The following is a 15956-nucleotide window of genomic DNA, read 5'->3' as shown; positions in this document are numbered from 1 at the left end:
AGCGAGGGTATCGTTTTCTTAGCAAGGGAGGAGAATACTCCACCTGGGCGAACTGTGAAAGGATACACATACATACAAACGCAATGATATCTTTGAGCATGCTGTTGTAATTCATCTGGTGGAGAAGTTGTCGAGCTTCCTAGTAAAGGCCTCAAGTTTTTCCACCATGTCCACGGCTGTTGTCCCTCTTCCTTGTAATTGCAGATTTAACCCGTTTAAGTGACAGAATATGTCAGCCAAAAAAAAGCAACATTAGAGAGGGATTCCTTTAATTTCCAGAATACGAAGGTGGTCACGGCCCTCATTTAGCTTTTTCTGAGAAAATCCACAACCTGGTCATGCAGCTCACAGAATTGTTCTAGAGATTTTCCTTTACTCAGCCAGCACACGTCGTTGTAAAGCAGGAGATGCATAGTCACTTCGCCCCCACCTACATGTACAGATTACCTCAACTAGCCTGTACCCCGCACACTGACTCGGTACCGATGCCCTCTGTATATAGCCTCGTTATTCTTATTGTGTTACTTTTTATAATTACTTTTTATTTTAGTCTACTTGGTAAATATTTTCTTCTTCTTGAACTGCACTGTTGGTTAAAGGCTTGTAAGTAAGCATTTCACGGTAAAGTCTCCACTTGTATTAGGCGCATGTGGCAAATAAAGTTAGATTCTGTCACAAGCTTGTGGAAAAGACAGTGTTAGGTGCTTGATGTCCCCCTGATAAAGTTGATTATGCGTATGACTTTATCCATCACATATTTTAGCTCAGCATTTAGTCTGGCACACAGCACACTCTGATGGATGAGACAATGCAAGCCATTCATTTTTGGGGCGATTTCCTTCAACCTGCTGACCAGGCCCCTGTGTCTGACCACCATAGCAGGAGCCCCATCAGTGAACACAAAGTTGACTGTTTTTCGAAATGACAGGCCATGCTGCGTAAACAATTCTTCCAGCTTTGTGAATGGGATGTCCCTGGTGGTGTGTCCGTCGAGGGGAATCAGTGCCAGTAGCTCTTCTTTGAAGTTATTTCCAAGAAAATAACAGACATACAGTGGCAAGAAAAAGTATGTGAACCCTTTGGAATTACCTGGATTTATGTGTAAATGGGTCATCAAATTTGATCTGGTCTTCATTTAAGTCACAACAATAGACCGTGTGCTTAAACTAATAACACATTGTATTTTTCTTGTCTATATTGAATACATAATTTAAACATTCACAGTGTAGGTTGGAAAAAGTTTGTGAACCTCTAGGCTAGTGACTTCTCCAAATGCTAATTGGGGTCAGGAGTCAGCTAACCTGGAGTACAATCATTGTGACGAGATTGGAGATGTTGGTTAGAGATGCCTTGCCCTATAAAAAAACACTCACGAAATGTGAGTTTGCTATTCACAAGAAGCATTGCCTGATGTGATCTCAGAATACCTAATATTAAGAATTGTTGACTTGCATAAAGCTGGAAAAGGTTACAAAAGTATCTCTAAAAGCCTTGATGTTCATCAGTCCATGGTAAAACAAATAGTAAATGGATAAAGTTCAGCACTGTTGCTAGAGTGGCTGTCCAGCGCAGAATGCTCAATGAGGTTAAAAATGTTGACATAAAAAAAAGTAGTGGACTACATTAGGCTATGTACAGTAGACCTGTTTTTCCCCACCAATCAACGCACAGAGAAATGGACTAAAAATAATAATTTAATAGAGACATTGGTGATTTTATGAGCTTAATCAGATCTAAATTATTGTTATTGTCACTGAATTAATTATGTACTAATCCAACGTGTTAATGTTGTTCTTTTCAATTGGTAGTGTAAGCCTATTAATTGTGCTAATATTATATGTTAATTATGTTCTGGCTTGCCGACTATTAGCTCAGGAAAAATTTGTCCCGAGGCCAAACCTAGTTGACGAACCCTGTCCTAAAGCTTCTGAGCCACAATATCAAAGCTAGTTGGCGTGATCCATTAATTCCATTAAGTAATTTAGACATCTCCTGGACCTGACCGTCTATCAGCTAATCTAATGATTAAATAAATGTTACAGGGACATAATACAGGTACAGAGGGAGCTGTTGGATCTGGATAGGCAAGGGTTGACCACATGATGAAATCTCAGTTTAAACCGTAAGTAGTGGATATTCAGACAGCAGATCCAAAGGTTAAGGTTAGCCAATAGCTATATGGAAATTGAAGTTGGTGTAAAGGTAGCCTTGATTCCAGCCGTCCTAAGTGTGTCAAGCCATTCTCAAATGCGAATACAGTGTTGCAGAGTAGGCTGGTGGGAGAAGCTAAAAGAGGACGAGCTCATTTGTAATGGAATGAGCCCATCCTCCTATAGCTCCTCCCACTGCCTCCTCAGTGTAGAGATCTGATAAAACGAGACTAGGGTAAGGGTTAGGATCATTATTGGATATATCCTGATGCTCAGGATCAATGGCCCCATTTATACAGGGTGCTAGCTGGCATCCTGTGTCCTGATCTTGTCCACATTCTGATTGTGCCCACATCTTTAAAAAGGTGTAGACGATTAAAATAACTGATTGTGATCAGAACTTCCCGACCATTTCGGAAGTAGTCGGGATGAATTGATTGGATTAAATATAATTGTTTCTCTCACCCATCTACACATAATACCCCATAATGACAGTGAAATTGTGTTTAGACATTTTTGATTTTTTTTGGAAAATGAAATACAGAAATATCTAATTTGCATAAGTATTCTCAACCCTGAGTCAATACATGTTAGAATTAGCATTGGCGGCGATTACAGCTGTGAGTCTTTCTGGGTAAGTCTCTAAGAGCTTTGCACACATGTATTGTACAATATTTGCCCATTATTTTCAAAAAAATTCTAACTCTGTCAAATTTTCAAGTCTTGCCATATATTTTTTAGCAGATTTAAGTCAAAACTGTAACTTAGCCCCTCATTAACTGTCTTCTTGGTAAGCAACTCCAGGTTTTAGGTTATTGTCCTGCTGAAAGGTGAATTCATCTCCCACTGTCTGGCGGAACACAGACTGAACCAGGTTTTCCTCTAGGATTTTGCCTGTGCTTAGATCCATTCCGTTTCTGTTTTATCCTGAAAACCTCCCCAGTCCTTATTGATTACAAGCATAACCATAACATGATGCAGCTACCACTATGCTTGAATATATGGAGAGTGGTACTCAGTAATGTGTTGTATTGGATTTGCCCCAAACATAACACTTTGTATTCAGGACAAAAAAGTTAATTGCTTTGCCACATTTTTTGCAGTTTTACTATAGTGCCTTGTTGCAAACATGATGCATGTTATGGAATATTTGTATTCTGTACACGCTTCCTTCTTTTCACTCTGTCAATTAGGTTTGTATTGTGCAGTAACTATAGTGTTGTTGATCCTTCCTCAGTTTTTTCCTATCACAGCCATTAAACTCTAACTGTTTTAAAGTCACCATTGGCCTCATTGTGAAATCCCTGAGTGGTTTCCTTCCTCTCCGGCAACTGAATTAAGGACGTCTGTATCTTTGTAGTGACTGGGTGTATCAGTCACCATTGGCCTCATGGTGAAATCCCTGAGTGGTTTTCTTCCTCTCCGGCAACTCAATTAAGGACGTCTGGATCTTTGTAGTGACTGGGTGTATTGATACACCATCCAAAGTGTAATTAATAACTTGCTCAAAGGGATATTTAAAGTCAGTTTTTTTTTTTTTTAAACCTCCCTGGTCTTTGTGGTTGAATCTGTGTTTGAAATTCACTGCTCGACTGAGAGACCTTACAATTATCTGTATGTGTGGGGTACAGAGATGAGGTAGTCATTCAAAAATCATGTTAAACACTATTATTGCACACAGTGAGTATACGCAACTTATTATGGAACTTGTTCAGCACATTTTTACTCCTAAACGTATTTAGGTTTGCCATAACAAAGGGGTTGAATACTTATTGACAAGACATTTTCGTTAATTTAGCTAAACATGATTCCACTTTGATATTATGGGGTACTGTGTGTAGGCCAGTAACACAAAATCTCAATTTAATCAATTTTAAATTCAAGCTGTAACACAAAAATGTTGAAAAAGTCAAGGGGTGTGGTGAATACTTTCTGAAGGCACTGTATAATATATTAAAGGCACAGTGCAATCAAAATGAGGTTTTCCTGTGTTTTATATCATATTGTACAACAGCTAATGAAGCTAATGTTGTAAAAGTGTGATTCTTTTTTCATCAGTGTTATTTCCTGATAGTTGCTAGTTGAAAATATAATCTACACAGGACCTTCTAAATCAGCAGATTTGCATGGGTGGGAGTTTCGGCTTTCCATGGTGACATCACCATGCGGTAAATTGGTTAATAAATTGGTCCAAACCTCTCTGCCCATAACAGCTAGTTATCAGTTTCCCCTCCCCACTCAGACCACTCCCAGACAGTCCTAGTAACATTCTCGCTTTTATTTTATCAGGTAAGTTGACTGAACACATGCTCATTTACAGCAACGACCTGGAGAATTGTTACACGGGGGATGATTGGGAAAGAATGAGCCAATAGGAAGCTGGGGATGATTAGTAGGCGATGATGGTATGAGGGCCAGATTGGAAATTCAGCAAGGACACCGGGGTTAACACACCTACTCTTACGATAACTCTCATCCAAAAGACGGCACCCTACACAGGGCAATGTCCCCTATCACTGCCCTGGGGCATTGGGATCTCCTTACACCAGAGGAAAGAGTACCTCCTACTGGCCCTCCTACGCCATTTCCAGCAGCATCTGGTCTCCCATCCAAGGACAGACTTTGCTTAGCTTCAGAGGCAAGCCAACAGTGGGATGCATGGTGCTTGAGAAATGTCATTTTTATGGAAATCTATTACAGTAAGGTGCTTAAATTGTTACCCAGAAATGACCCCCCCCCCCCTTCGCCAATGCCCTTTCTCAAAAAAGAGATGAAGTCACTTTAATAATGGTAGAAGGCATAGATTTCAGCTTTATTGTCGTCACATTTGTCATTGATTTATTTACAGACCTGTACAGTGCTGCAGGTTAAATGTATATGATATAAATATAGATGAGACCTTAGATGCTGGGGAAAAAGAAGCATTAGGATCTCCCAACATACTTTTTCCCCAGTCAAACTAAAGGCTTGACTGGAAGACTGATGTTACAAGATGTTACTGTTCCCGATATTGAAATATTTAGAAGGAAGGAATCCAGGTCCAACTAGTTTGTACATGCGTTGGTATACCTTGTGTTTCTTTCAAGCTGTAAGCATTGTGAACTGCAACATTGACCGTATTGTACAAAGCATTTGAAATCTGTGTTCGACATAGCTTCAAAGGCAGAGATAACGCCTCTACCATAGAAGGCTATCACAGTTTTATTACGATGATGAGGGCTTGATATATGGCATGCATTGCTAGCTGTCTCCTGCATAGTAGAACATAACTTGTATCAACCAATTGATCCGAGTGAAAATCAAGCTTAAAGGATTTCTTTTAAATTCATGATGTTTTTTGCAGCGTTACCTGTAAATTGTGTAAAACATTAGCTGAAGCAGTGATAACAGTGTTCTGTTTCTAAGCCACGTGTCAAACTCATTCCCTGCAGGTTTTCGCTCCTCCCTTGTACTTGATTGATGAATTCATTTCACTAATTAGTAAAGAACTCCCGTCACCTGGTTGTCTGGGTCTTAACTGAAAGGGAAAAAAACTACAACCAGCAGACACTCGGCCCTCCATGGAATGAGTTTGACACCCCAGGTCTAAACTCTCCACCGTCCAGTTCTTAGATTTAGGAATACAGTATGGGAAAGAAAATTGTCACCGCTAAGCTTTTCAATTTGTTTACATAATTGAATGGGTTCAAGAGATTCATCTTTCAAACCAGATTAGTGCAAATGTCGTAATACATTTGTTGCTTTTAACTGTAACGGATTTTCGGGTGTAGCATTTGAAGCACACCACTACCATTTTCTTTACTGAGCATACCTAATGGCTTAGCAGCCGAATCTTACTCGAGATACACACGTCAAACCTCCTTTTCCAGTGAAATAATGTCTACTTGTTCTTTGTGGTGTATACACAATAGCACCCTGATTTAATGCTCTGTGAAATGTACATGTTGCCCAGCCTTGACTAATCCGCCAGCTTCTTGAACATCAGTTGTGGTATGGTAGGAACTGACCTGCCATGACTGACTAAAACCCACTGATATGACCTATCTTATAAACGCCATAAGAAAGGCCATAAAACGTATTGTGCTTGTATTACCATTCATTAAGGACTTTCACAGTTGTTCTCCTTTTCCAAACAACTCAACTCTCCATTATGCGTATGTGTGTCTATGGCCTGTTAAAATAGCATCATACTATTTTAAGAAGCCATTTGCTCTCAATAAAAACACCATGGCCTTTGAGAGTTGCATATTTGTGCTGTAAATTCTATGGGGCGGATGGCAGTAGTTCCTCATTATGTAGAATACAGTATGTTTAAAACCAGGGTGCTTGGCCCAAGACATTTTGGCAAAAGCAAAATGTATTTGTGAACCCAGAACTCGTTTTGTGTACAAAAGCCAAGTCCCAGTAAAAGTGTGTCAATCCATCCTAGTGTCCTGATTTCCTCAAGGCATGGGGGACTTAGCCAGCCCTCAGGGATGTCCTATTGTCAATGGCATTCAAATTCATAGAATGGGAGGATGCTGAACCTCTGTAAAACATTCCTAAACATAGCCGCAGGAAGTAGGGGTGCTAAGGGTGCTGCAGCACCCCCTGATAAATCGAGAACTTTGAACTTTGCCTTTATTACTCCTGTATGAGTGGAGAAAAATACTCATCAGCACCTCCAACCCAAAACATCTTCCCACGGCCATGTTCGTAGAGCATCATTTCGTCAAAGTGACCGTTGTCAGCTCCTTGGTTGCTGCAGCTCGTCGTCGAACATCGGACATGCTTAATGGGTAGGTGGGCAGGATGAATAATGAGCTCTCCTTTGTTGGTCGACCACAGGCCCCCTGGGATGCCATTATCCAAGAACCCTGAACTGGGAGCTTATGTCTGGGCAGACAGATGGAGAGGGAGGCATGTACCTGCTGACTCCAGCAAAAAATCTCAAGTGAAAAACATTGGCCATTTGAGATGCTAATGAATAACTTCCTACATCGGACCTGCTATTTGGCCGCAGGATGGCATGCGTCAAGCGGAAACGATAGATATTCACCGAAAGGCAGAACCGGTCATTTTCAAAGCAGGATTCAATGATACTCTTCTGCTTTATCCGCTCCCAACACAAAGATATCACACACACCAGCTCGGAACTCTCATCATCTAGCTAACGATGGAGACAAGCACATGGTCTGGATTGAAAATGAGAGGATTAACCAAGGTCTTTGTCCAAGTATGAAATAAACAGAAAAATGGCGTTGGACCATAGAATGGCATCAACATCTTGCATCAGCTAGTAGATCTTCGTAGTGTAGTGTTTCAACCTGAATGAGAGTGATGTCTGTCTTGTCTGTCTGTCTGTTGGGCATCCAGTAGTCCTTTTTCCCCCAGAGGTTCAAGGTGAATCACATAACAGAAATAGCACTCTCTGGCAATGCCTCTCCAGTTGGCCGATGCCGCCCCCCCTCTCCCCCTCATGGCACATCACACTCAATGTAGGGGATGTCAATGTAGCGGCTGTCCACCTCCAACCACTGCTGCACGGCCCGGGCCACTATCTCCTCCGACAGCCTCTGTGCATACTCCAGCAGAATGGGGTCCACCCGGGCAGAGTCGTCCGCGGACCCCGTCTCATAGTGTACCAACAGCGCGTTCTCGCCCTGCCACTTCCCAGGATTGCCGTCCGTCTTCCCCGAGTTGGCGTACTGGATCGGATCGCTCTTCTTGGATTTGACGCATCCCATTATATAAATAATGGAGCATTGATCTCAGAGAGGAGGGGAGAGAGAAGGTGGTGAAGGAGGAATGTGTCGGAGGGGGGCTTGGCCCCTGGTTAAGAAGCGACGGCTAGGAAGCCGATTCTTGTCTGAACTGAGCTGCGCTGAAATAGTCCAGACAGTCAGCCATGCTCTTATGCTGCCCTACTTATATCTTCCCCTGTGCTGTAGGGAGAGAGAAGAGGGAAAGGATTTCAGTGATTTATTTTCCATCAGAATCTGCCTAAAATGACCAAATGGCAGAGGAAAGAATTGAGAGGCCTACTATTTAGACCGTGACTTAGCATCATTACCCCTGTTACCACACAGCAGCAGTAGCTACAGGTAACTGCCAAAATAAAGGAAAACACTAACATAAAGTTGCTCTGACTCGTGGTGGCTTTAATGCACCTTGGCTAACATAGATTTTATGCTCATCAAACCATTCAGTGACCACTCGTGCCCTGTGGATGGGGACATTGTCATCCTATGGGGGCATAACCACAGTAGCCAAAATAATGGCCTGCCTAGAATTGGTATACATGACCCTAAGCATTATGGGATGTGAATGTCTTAATTAACTCAGGAACCACACCTGTGTGGCAGCACTTGCTTTCAATGCACTTTGTATCCCTAATTGACTTAAGTGTTTCCATGGCAGTCACCTGTATCTACTAGCACACAAAGCCTAGACTAAGCAGTTGTAGTGACCTTTGGGGAAAAGGTGAGTCTATGACAGCTGCTATTTGGGCTTACAGTAGTTATTTTGAACATCATTTGTATGTATTACCCATGACCTTGTTGTTTGTATCCTCAGTCTTTTCAGTCTTCATAAATAGACCATGTGACTCTAGGTTGAACAGCACAAAGCACTGATGTTATTTGGTGTAGTCTCCATCTGTCCTGGTGTGTGTTGCCTCAGTCCCTGCCTGATCCAGACTCACAGCGGCGGGCGTGTGATTATTTATACTAGACAGAGCAGCACACTATTATATCATCCTGTTCATCTCTCACATAGGAGCTTGTTACTGAAGCTGCAAAATGATGCCATTGTAGCTTGTGCTTTTTGACAGAGGCTACTGTTAGATATAACTACAGTGCTGAGCCATCAAACGTCAACCAGATTTTTGTTACATATACACATCATTTCACATTGTGGGAAAATAGGATATTGTCGGTTACATATATCTCAAGCATGTCACTCTAGCCCTGATATCATGGGAAGCGACCCTTGAAACCCCCCCACCCACCTTTAACTATAACCCACCTTTGTTGAATTAATAAAGGCATATATGGAAGAATGTCACTATTCAAATGTGAACATAAAAGGTCCAGGAGAAATACTAGCCCGGGTGGAGGAAGGGCGAAATGGTTGTCAAGCGTTGGAAATAGGCTTCTGAGAATTCCTACATGAGCGTATTTCTGTTCAATATACCATATGTTTAGAGGTAGCGTCTAGTCCATTTCATACACAGTTACCGGAAAAATAGGTAAATAGAATATTGCTGAAGCGTGGGATAGGTAGCCTACCTTCAAGAAGACTCTTGGAAAAGTAGGACTGGATGTGTTTCCGTCCATGAATATCAAATTCATCCAGTAGGAAAACACATAGTTTTCTCTTGAACGACACGTTTCAATAAAGAAGTCTCATACATCCACACGATTTGTGAACCGAAATCACCAAACGTGCCGCCTCTCGGACTGAGTCTACTCCGTCTCCTTCTCAAACCGCCGAATATGCGTCCAAGGTTTGAACATGAAACTTGGAAGGCAGCGAACACATTGGTCAGGTATCTCTCTCAGCACGAAATGTCCACGAAGTTACCAAACTGGGCATTCAATGTTCCACCATACCACATTGTGCAGTAATCCCACTAAATACAAACATCGATTTAATTAAACTCTCAAATCCTGGAATAGTCGGACATGGAGGACTATACCTTCTTCTTGCCATTGTTCTACTGGAGATTTTACATAAATCATCGTTGAAAGTGTTGCCTGTTTGACTCAACGTTCTGAAGGCAGTTGTAGGACATATTTTTTTTATATGTATTTAACAGCAGTTAGTAAACTGCAGAACGGGTTGTGGAGATAAATTGTGCGCGTTCACACAGGCTACTGTTACTTGTAGAACATCACCCTCTTGTGGCGCATGGTGGCTCCATGCGTCACTCCTCAGTGACTATTGAAATGTTTAAAGTAAGGAATATAGTCGGTTGTTTCTATAATGCTATCTATCTATAGATTATATTCCTGTCTCTTGCCTTTGACGGAAGTGTACCCACGTTTAGCTTCCTTGTATCAAAGTTTTCTAAGGCTACTAATGCGTCTGCCGAGAGGTCTGGATCATTATGGCACGAGGTATATTAGCGAGCTTTCCCAATAGCCACTGCAGTCGCACTTTCAGATTTTCAGTTATGAATTATCGGATATGTTCAAAACCAATTGGTGTCATTTAAAAATATATATATATGACGAATTCGTAAAACTGTAAAACTCATTGGACGAGTGTGCGTAAAACGGTATAATGTACATTAGTTAAATTCGTTTATGTTTTTGTAAATACAGTATGGTATATTTTCTTTCACATAAGGGTTCCAGTCTCAAATTCGATAACGATAATAGGCTATAATTAAACCATTCATTGACCTAACATAGTGCCATGCCATTCATATTGCTGCGTAAAATGTGCATAACGTGGGCAATTTGATTGACTCTTGTGAGCCATACACATCTTCTAAATGTCGGTTGCGTTGATCTAAATTAGAATCCATATGTTACTGTTTATTTGTGAAGGAAAGTAATATCTCATAACTTGTGCGGAATTTTGCAACTGTTGTTGATAAACCGCACGATGGCACTAAATGTCTGGACTAAAAAGCTCTCGTAAATAGTAAGCGCAAACACCTCACTACAACAATATCCAGTAGCCTATAGTTTAATACACTATCGTAGGCCTACAGAAGAGCCCATTTCGCCATAAATGTTCAATGCAATAGTATCTATCCTATAGCCTATTGATAAAATAATTTAGCATTTGGAAACAAGTTTAGAAAGAAGTAGGTCTACTCCATGTAGCCTATATCAATATAGGCTAAAGAGTGGTTCCGGTCATAGTTGTAAATTAATAGACCTTACATTTTCGAGAGAAACAGATTTAGAGAGTTAGGCAAACTGGTCATATAACTAACTGATGGTAATGAAGGGAAGTCATAACACCGATTCATTTGAACCCTGTCGCGTTGATGGGAAGAGCGGAATAAACGCTTTTTCTCAGTGGCGTTCCTATGGTGACAGGCTGCGGATTTAATGCAATTAATCAATATAACCGCATCGGTCATTTTATTTGACCATTTGCAGAACCGTCTTGACTTTGATTGATAGTGTAGTTGTCTCAAAACTATTCCGAACCTTGCCATACCTCTTTTAAGGTTTGACAGAAAAATACAGTCCATGTCTGTCCGTTGAATTCATTGTTGCCAGCCCAACCAATCATCGATTTTGACGACACAAAAGAGAGGCCAAAGTTGCAGTATAAAAAGGGCTGACGAATTAAAGTATGCCACCTATCAGTGTAGAGCCTGCTTTTAAACACAGGCAACTCTGTAGTCCGCCTTCACGCAAATACATATTCACTTTGGGATTTATTTTTTTATAGCAAACTCCGCACCTTAGATAATGCATCTGATGCAGGTTCTAATTTATCTGAGTTTTATGGTTGCTTTCGGTCCATTGGGTCTTGGTGATCAAACGGCGCACCACCAATCCCCGGCCACGGATGACGGTGAGCAGTGCTCAACATGCGAGATCCGACAGCAGATCAAAAACATGAGATTACACGCCATCAAGTCACAAATTCTTAGCAAACTGCGACTCAAGCACGCGCCCAATATTAGCCGAGATGTTGTCAAGCAGCTCTTGCCTAAGGCACCACCTTTGCAGAAACTTCTTGACCAGTATGATGTACTTGGAGATGACAATAAGGATGGAGTTATGGAAGAAGATGATGAACATGCCACCACAGAAACGATCATGACAATGGCCACTGAACGTAAGTTGTATATGCTATTATTCAATGCAACACTATATGTCTCAATATAATAACTTTGAAAAGGCACCAGAGCTCGGCCGTTTTTTACGCATGGGGCACAGAGCGCACCTTCATGTCTGATCCCGTATTAGGCTACTTGCACCACTATGTTGGAAATAGGTTGACACTTTGTAGGAATTATTAATGATTCGTTTATCTGTCCTTTCATGTTGACTTGAAACAAATATATTACTTTACGTACGAGCCGAGTTCCATCTTACAAGGTGCTAGTGGCTCTGGTGTTGAGTGCGGCGGTTCTAAAACTATATAGGCTATATTGGAGGATACCCTGGAGATGACACATTGCTGAGTGTCATTTAATTTCTTTTAGAAATGTAGTTTAATTGAGAAAATAGATCAGACATTTGCATATTATAATTCAAGTTCTAACTTCTCTCCTTCAGCCGAATCCATCGTCCAAATCGATGGGAAACCCAAGTGTTGCTTTTTCTCCTTCAATTCGAAGATTCAGGCGAACCGCATAGTTCGGGCACAGCTATGGGTGCACCTTCAGCCAGCTGACGAAGTCACCACCGTGTTCCTGCAAATCTCCCGCCTGATCCCTGTCACGGACGGGGGCAGGAACATACAGATCCGGTCTCTAAAGATCGACGTGAATGCAGGAGTCAGCTCTTGGCAGAGTATCGACGTGAAACAAGTGTTGTCGGTGTGGCTGCGGCAACCGGACACGAATTGGGGGATCGAGATTAATGCGTTGGACGCAAAGGGAAATGATCTGGCCGTTACCTCAACTGAAGCCGGAGAAGGATTGGTGAGTTTAGATTTATCTCCCATCGAAGCAATTTACAAATATGTTTGTAGTTTATCCTCGTGGGATCTATGGGAAGTAATCCATAACCAATTTATTAATGCATAATAATGCGATATCAACATTTAACACCATTGGAAAGAGAGGGTAAATTCATGTTTGTGTCAAATTGTGTAAACAGACTAATTTAGAACCGGATCTTCAAATACCAGTTGTTTATCGATACCTGCTGATCAGAGGGGTTTTGGCACTCTGTGGATTTGCTCTCATGTGGTCATATTTAAAAATATCTTAGAAGCTTTAATATAAACACACATACCTAATTTAAGGAGTTCATCTGTGACAGAATATTTGCCCTTGCCACCAATAATCTCATGTCCTATCACCTGATTACATAAAAATTCACATTGGTCACATGGCCAGAACTTCCAGAAGTCTTCTGTGTGACTGTGCTAATCAGAGTAATTGCCTACAGCCTCTGTTATCACACACACACACACACACACACACACAGTCTTCTACAACTAACCGTGTGGGGACACAATTCAGTCCCATTAAAAATCCTATTTTCCCTAACCTTAAACCTAACCCTAACCTTAAGCCTAACCCTGACCTTAACCTGAAAACCAAACCTTAAGCATAACCCTAAACCTAGCTCCTAACCCTAAAACTAACCCTAGCCCCTAACCCTAATTCTAACCCTAACATTAATTCTAATGTTAACCCTAAACCCCCTACAAATAGCATTTGACCTTGTGGGAACCAACAAAATGTCCCCAGTTGGTCAAATATTTGTTTATTTACTATTCTTGTGGGGACTTCTGGACCCCACAAGTATAGTTAAACACATGCACACATGTATAACACACACACACACACACACACACACACACACACACACACACACACACACACACACACACACACACACACACACACACACACACACACACACACACACACACACACACACACACACACACACACACACTCTCTCTCTCTCTTCTGGTGCAATTAGAATACTTTTTTCCAAACCAAGCATTTAAGTAGTGTTTAAAAACGCAATCATTTCAGTGGCACAAAGTATCACAACACCCAAGTTTGAAACCTTGATGTAAAGGATCAGCAATATTAGATTGGAGTAACAAACTCCAATATGTTTCCCAATGTGTCATGTTTCTGTATTGTGCCCTCACAGCAACCCTTCATGGAGGTGAAGATTTCGGAGGGCCCGAAGCGCTCCAGGAGAGATTCGGGCCCGGACTGTGATGAGAACTCCCCCGAGTCCCGCTGCTGCCGGTACCCCCTCACGGTGGACTTTGAAGACTTTGGCTGGGACTGGATTATTGCCCCCAAGCGCTACAAGGCCAACTACTGCTCTGGTGAGTGCGAGTACATGCACCTGCAGAAGTACCCCCACACCCACCTGGTGAACAAGGCTAACCCCCGGGGCACCGCCGGGCCCTGCTGCACCCCCACCAAGATGTCCCCCATCAACATGCTCTACTTCAACCGCAAAGAGCAGATAATCTACGGCAAGATCCCCTCCATGGTGGTGGACCGCTGCGGCTGCTCGTGAGCGAGAGTTCTGCTGGGGAAGGGGAGGGGCTTAGCCAGGGTCTCCACCCTGGACTTTGGGACAGATCCATCCGTCACTACCAGTGCTTTCTGCAGAACACAGTGCAATAGAGCCACAATAGCGGCTAAAGAAAAGCCTGTCCATTCGCTGAGCAGGCTTCAACCACGGACATGTCTCGTTAGTTTTCATTTTAATTTTCTTCTCCTCCAATCACATGTTCGCGCCACAATGGCCTAAAGTCACAAGGATGTAGGAACAGAATGCCTGTTGGACTTGACATGGACACACACCAGACCTAGGTTCAAATAGTATTTGTTTTTTTTCTTCAAATACTTTAACGTTTAATGGAGAAGGGTGGGGTTTGCACTTTGGGGAATAATCCATTGGTTCCATTGAACCAGGCAAGCTCAATCAAGTGCAGCTTATGTATTGGAAATAAAACAAATCATTTTTAAACCCAGGTCTGACACACATAGATTAACCCCCCCCCCCCAAGTTTTTACAGCGTACGCTTAACTATCGGTGTGATAATCATATAAGCAATGTTTGAGAGTGAAACCGGGAATCCTCAAGGACTTTTGAAAGGGCTTGGAAAACTATAGCTGAGGACTCAGTCTGAACTGGCCTTCATGCATAATGCCATAAACACCATGTACACACACAGCAACAGTGCATTCTTATTCAACTTTTAATCATAGCTTTACCACCATTCAACTGCCTGTACTGCCCTACTCACTTGAATTATTCTTATTGTAAATCAACAATACTGGACAGGAGGACTTGAACCGGAAGCACAATGAATGCAGTCTACACATTGAGATGTGTTTAAGACAGAGAAATATATTTTGAATGTTAAAACCACGTTTAAACTCTGTCTTACAAATAACACAGTTTGCACTATGGCAAACCAATAGAAAGAATTGGTTGCTACAAAAGTTGTAAAAACTGATTTTGATACGTTTGCTAATTTGTATTGTATATGCCATTGTTTCCATTAGCAGTTGCCTTTCTAAACCACTGTTAGTAAATGTATAAGACCCCAAACTAGCAAGAAAACTTTACAATAGCGACTGTATACCTGTTAAACAAATAAAGGTGCTTGCTTATATGTTAAGTTCAGTTATTTCATACAATAGCTTGGTAATGGTGTTTCAATGCACAAGGAATACTAGGGGTGTGAATGCATTCTAAACAATGGTGTCTTTCAGCAATGTGTTCTGACTGACACAAGTGACATGTGGAATCATATAGAGGTCATTTATAACATTCCTGTTCATGTGCATTTGGTCACAAGCCTCAGTCAAGTAAATCTAATCATAAGATGAAGGTTCTCGTGATAAATACATGAAGACTAATTTATCCATACGCTTCCAATTCACATACAATAAACATGGTACATTATAGACGGCAACATAGTTCATTATTTTCTGCCCCAAATAGGGCTCGAACTTACAATGTTCTGCACAGCACAACTTATAGCCAACTGTCTTAGCCATCAGAACAAGAGACAGGTCTGTCATTCCAGGAGTGACAATTGGCTTTAGATCTCATGGATGGAGACATCACCGATACGCTCTGGCCAACATGCTACCGGCAAGTTTCTCATCCACTACACAGACAATTTAGTCAA

The 15956-nt window shown here is 41.7% G+C and overlaps 2 protein-coding genes across 2 annotated transcripts; one reads left to right on the top strand and one right to left on the bottom strand.

Moving 5' to 3' along the window:
• Window positions 1-4930: 4930 nt before the first annotated feature.
• Window positions 4931-10012, bottom strand: LOC139546977 (small membrane A-kinase anchor protein-like). The gene is made up of 2 exons (XM_071355982.1): window positions 9419-10012; window positions 4931-8074 (listed from the first exon to the last, which is right to left on the bottom strand). The coding sequence occupies exon 2, from the start codon at window positions 7874-7876 to the stop codon at window positions 7607-7609; it is 270 nt and encodes an 89-aa protein (XP_071212083.1). The 5' UTR covers window positions 7877-8074; window positions 9419-10012; the 3' UTR covers window positions 4931-7606.
• Window positions 10013-11437: 1425 nt separating this feature from the next.
• On the top strand, window positions 11438-15434 carry LOC139546976 (growth/differentiation factor 8-like). The gene is made up of 3 exons (XM_071355981.1): window positions 11438-11939; window positions 12383-12750; window positions 13946-15434. Exons 1-3 carry the CDS (start codon window positions 11567-11569, stop codon window positions 14324-14326), a joined length of 1122 nt encoding a protein of 373 aa, XP_071212082.1. The 5' UTR covers window positions 11438-11566; the 3' UTR covers window positions 14327-15434.
• The last annotated feature ends 522 nt before the right edge of the window (window positions 15435-15956 follow it).

The sequence above is a fragment of the Salvelinus alpinus genome, chromosome 20 (genome assembly GCF_045679555.1).
Source record: "Salvelinus alpinus chromosome 20, SLU_Salpinus.1, whole genome shotgun sequence".
In the NCBI taxonomy this organism is placed as follows: domain Eukaryota; kingdom Metazoa; phylum Chordata; class Actinopteri; order Salmoniformes; family Salmonidae; genus Salvelinus; species Salvelinus alpinus.
The sequence above is the reverse complement of the archived record's forward strand: the minus strand, read 5'-3'. Positions and strand labels throughout refer to the sequence as shown.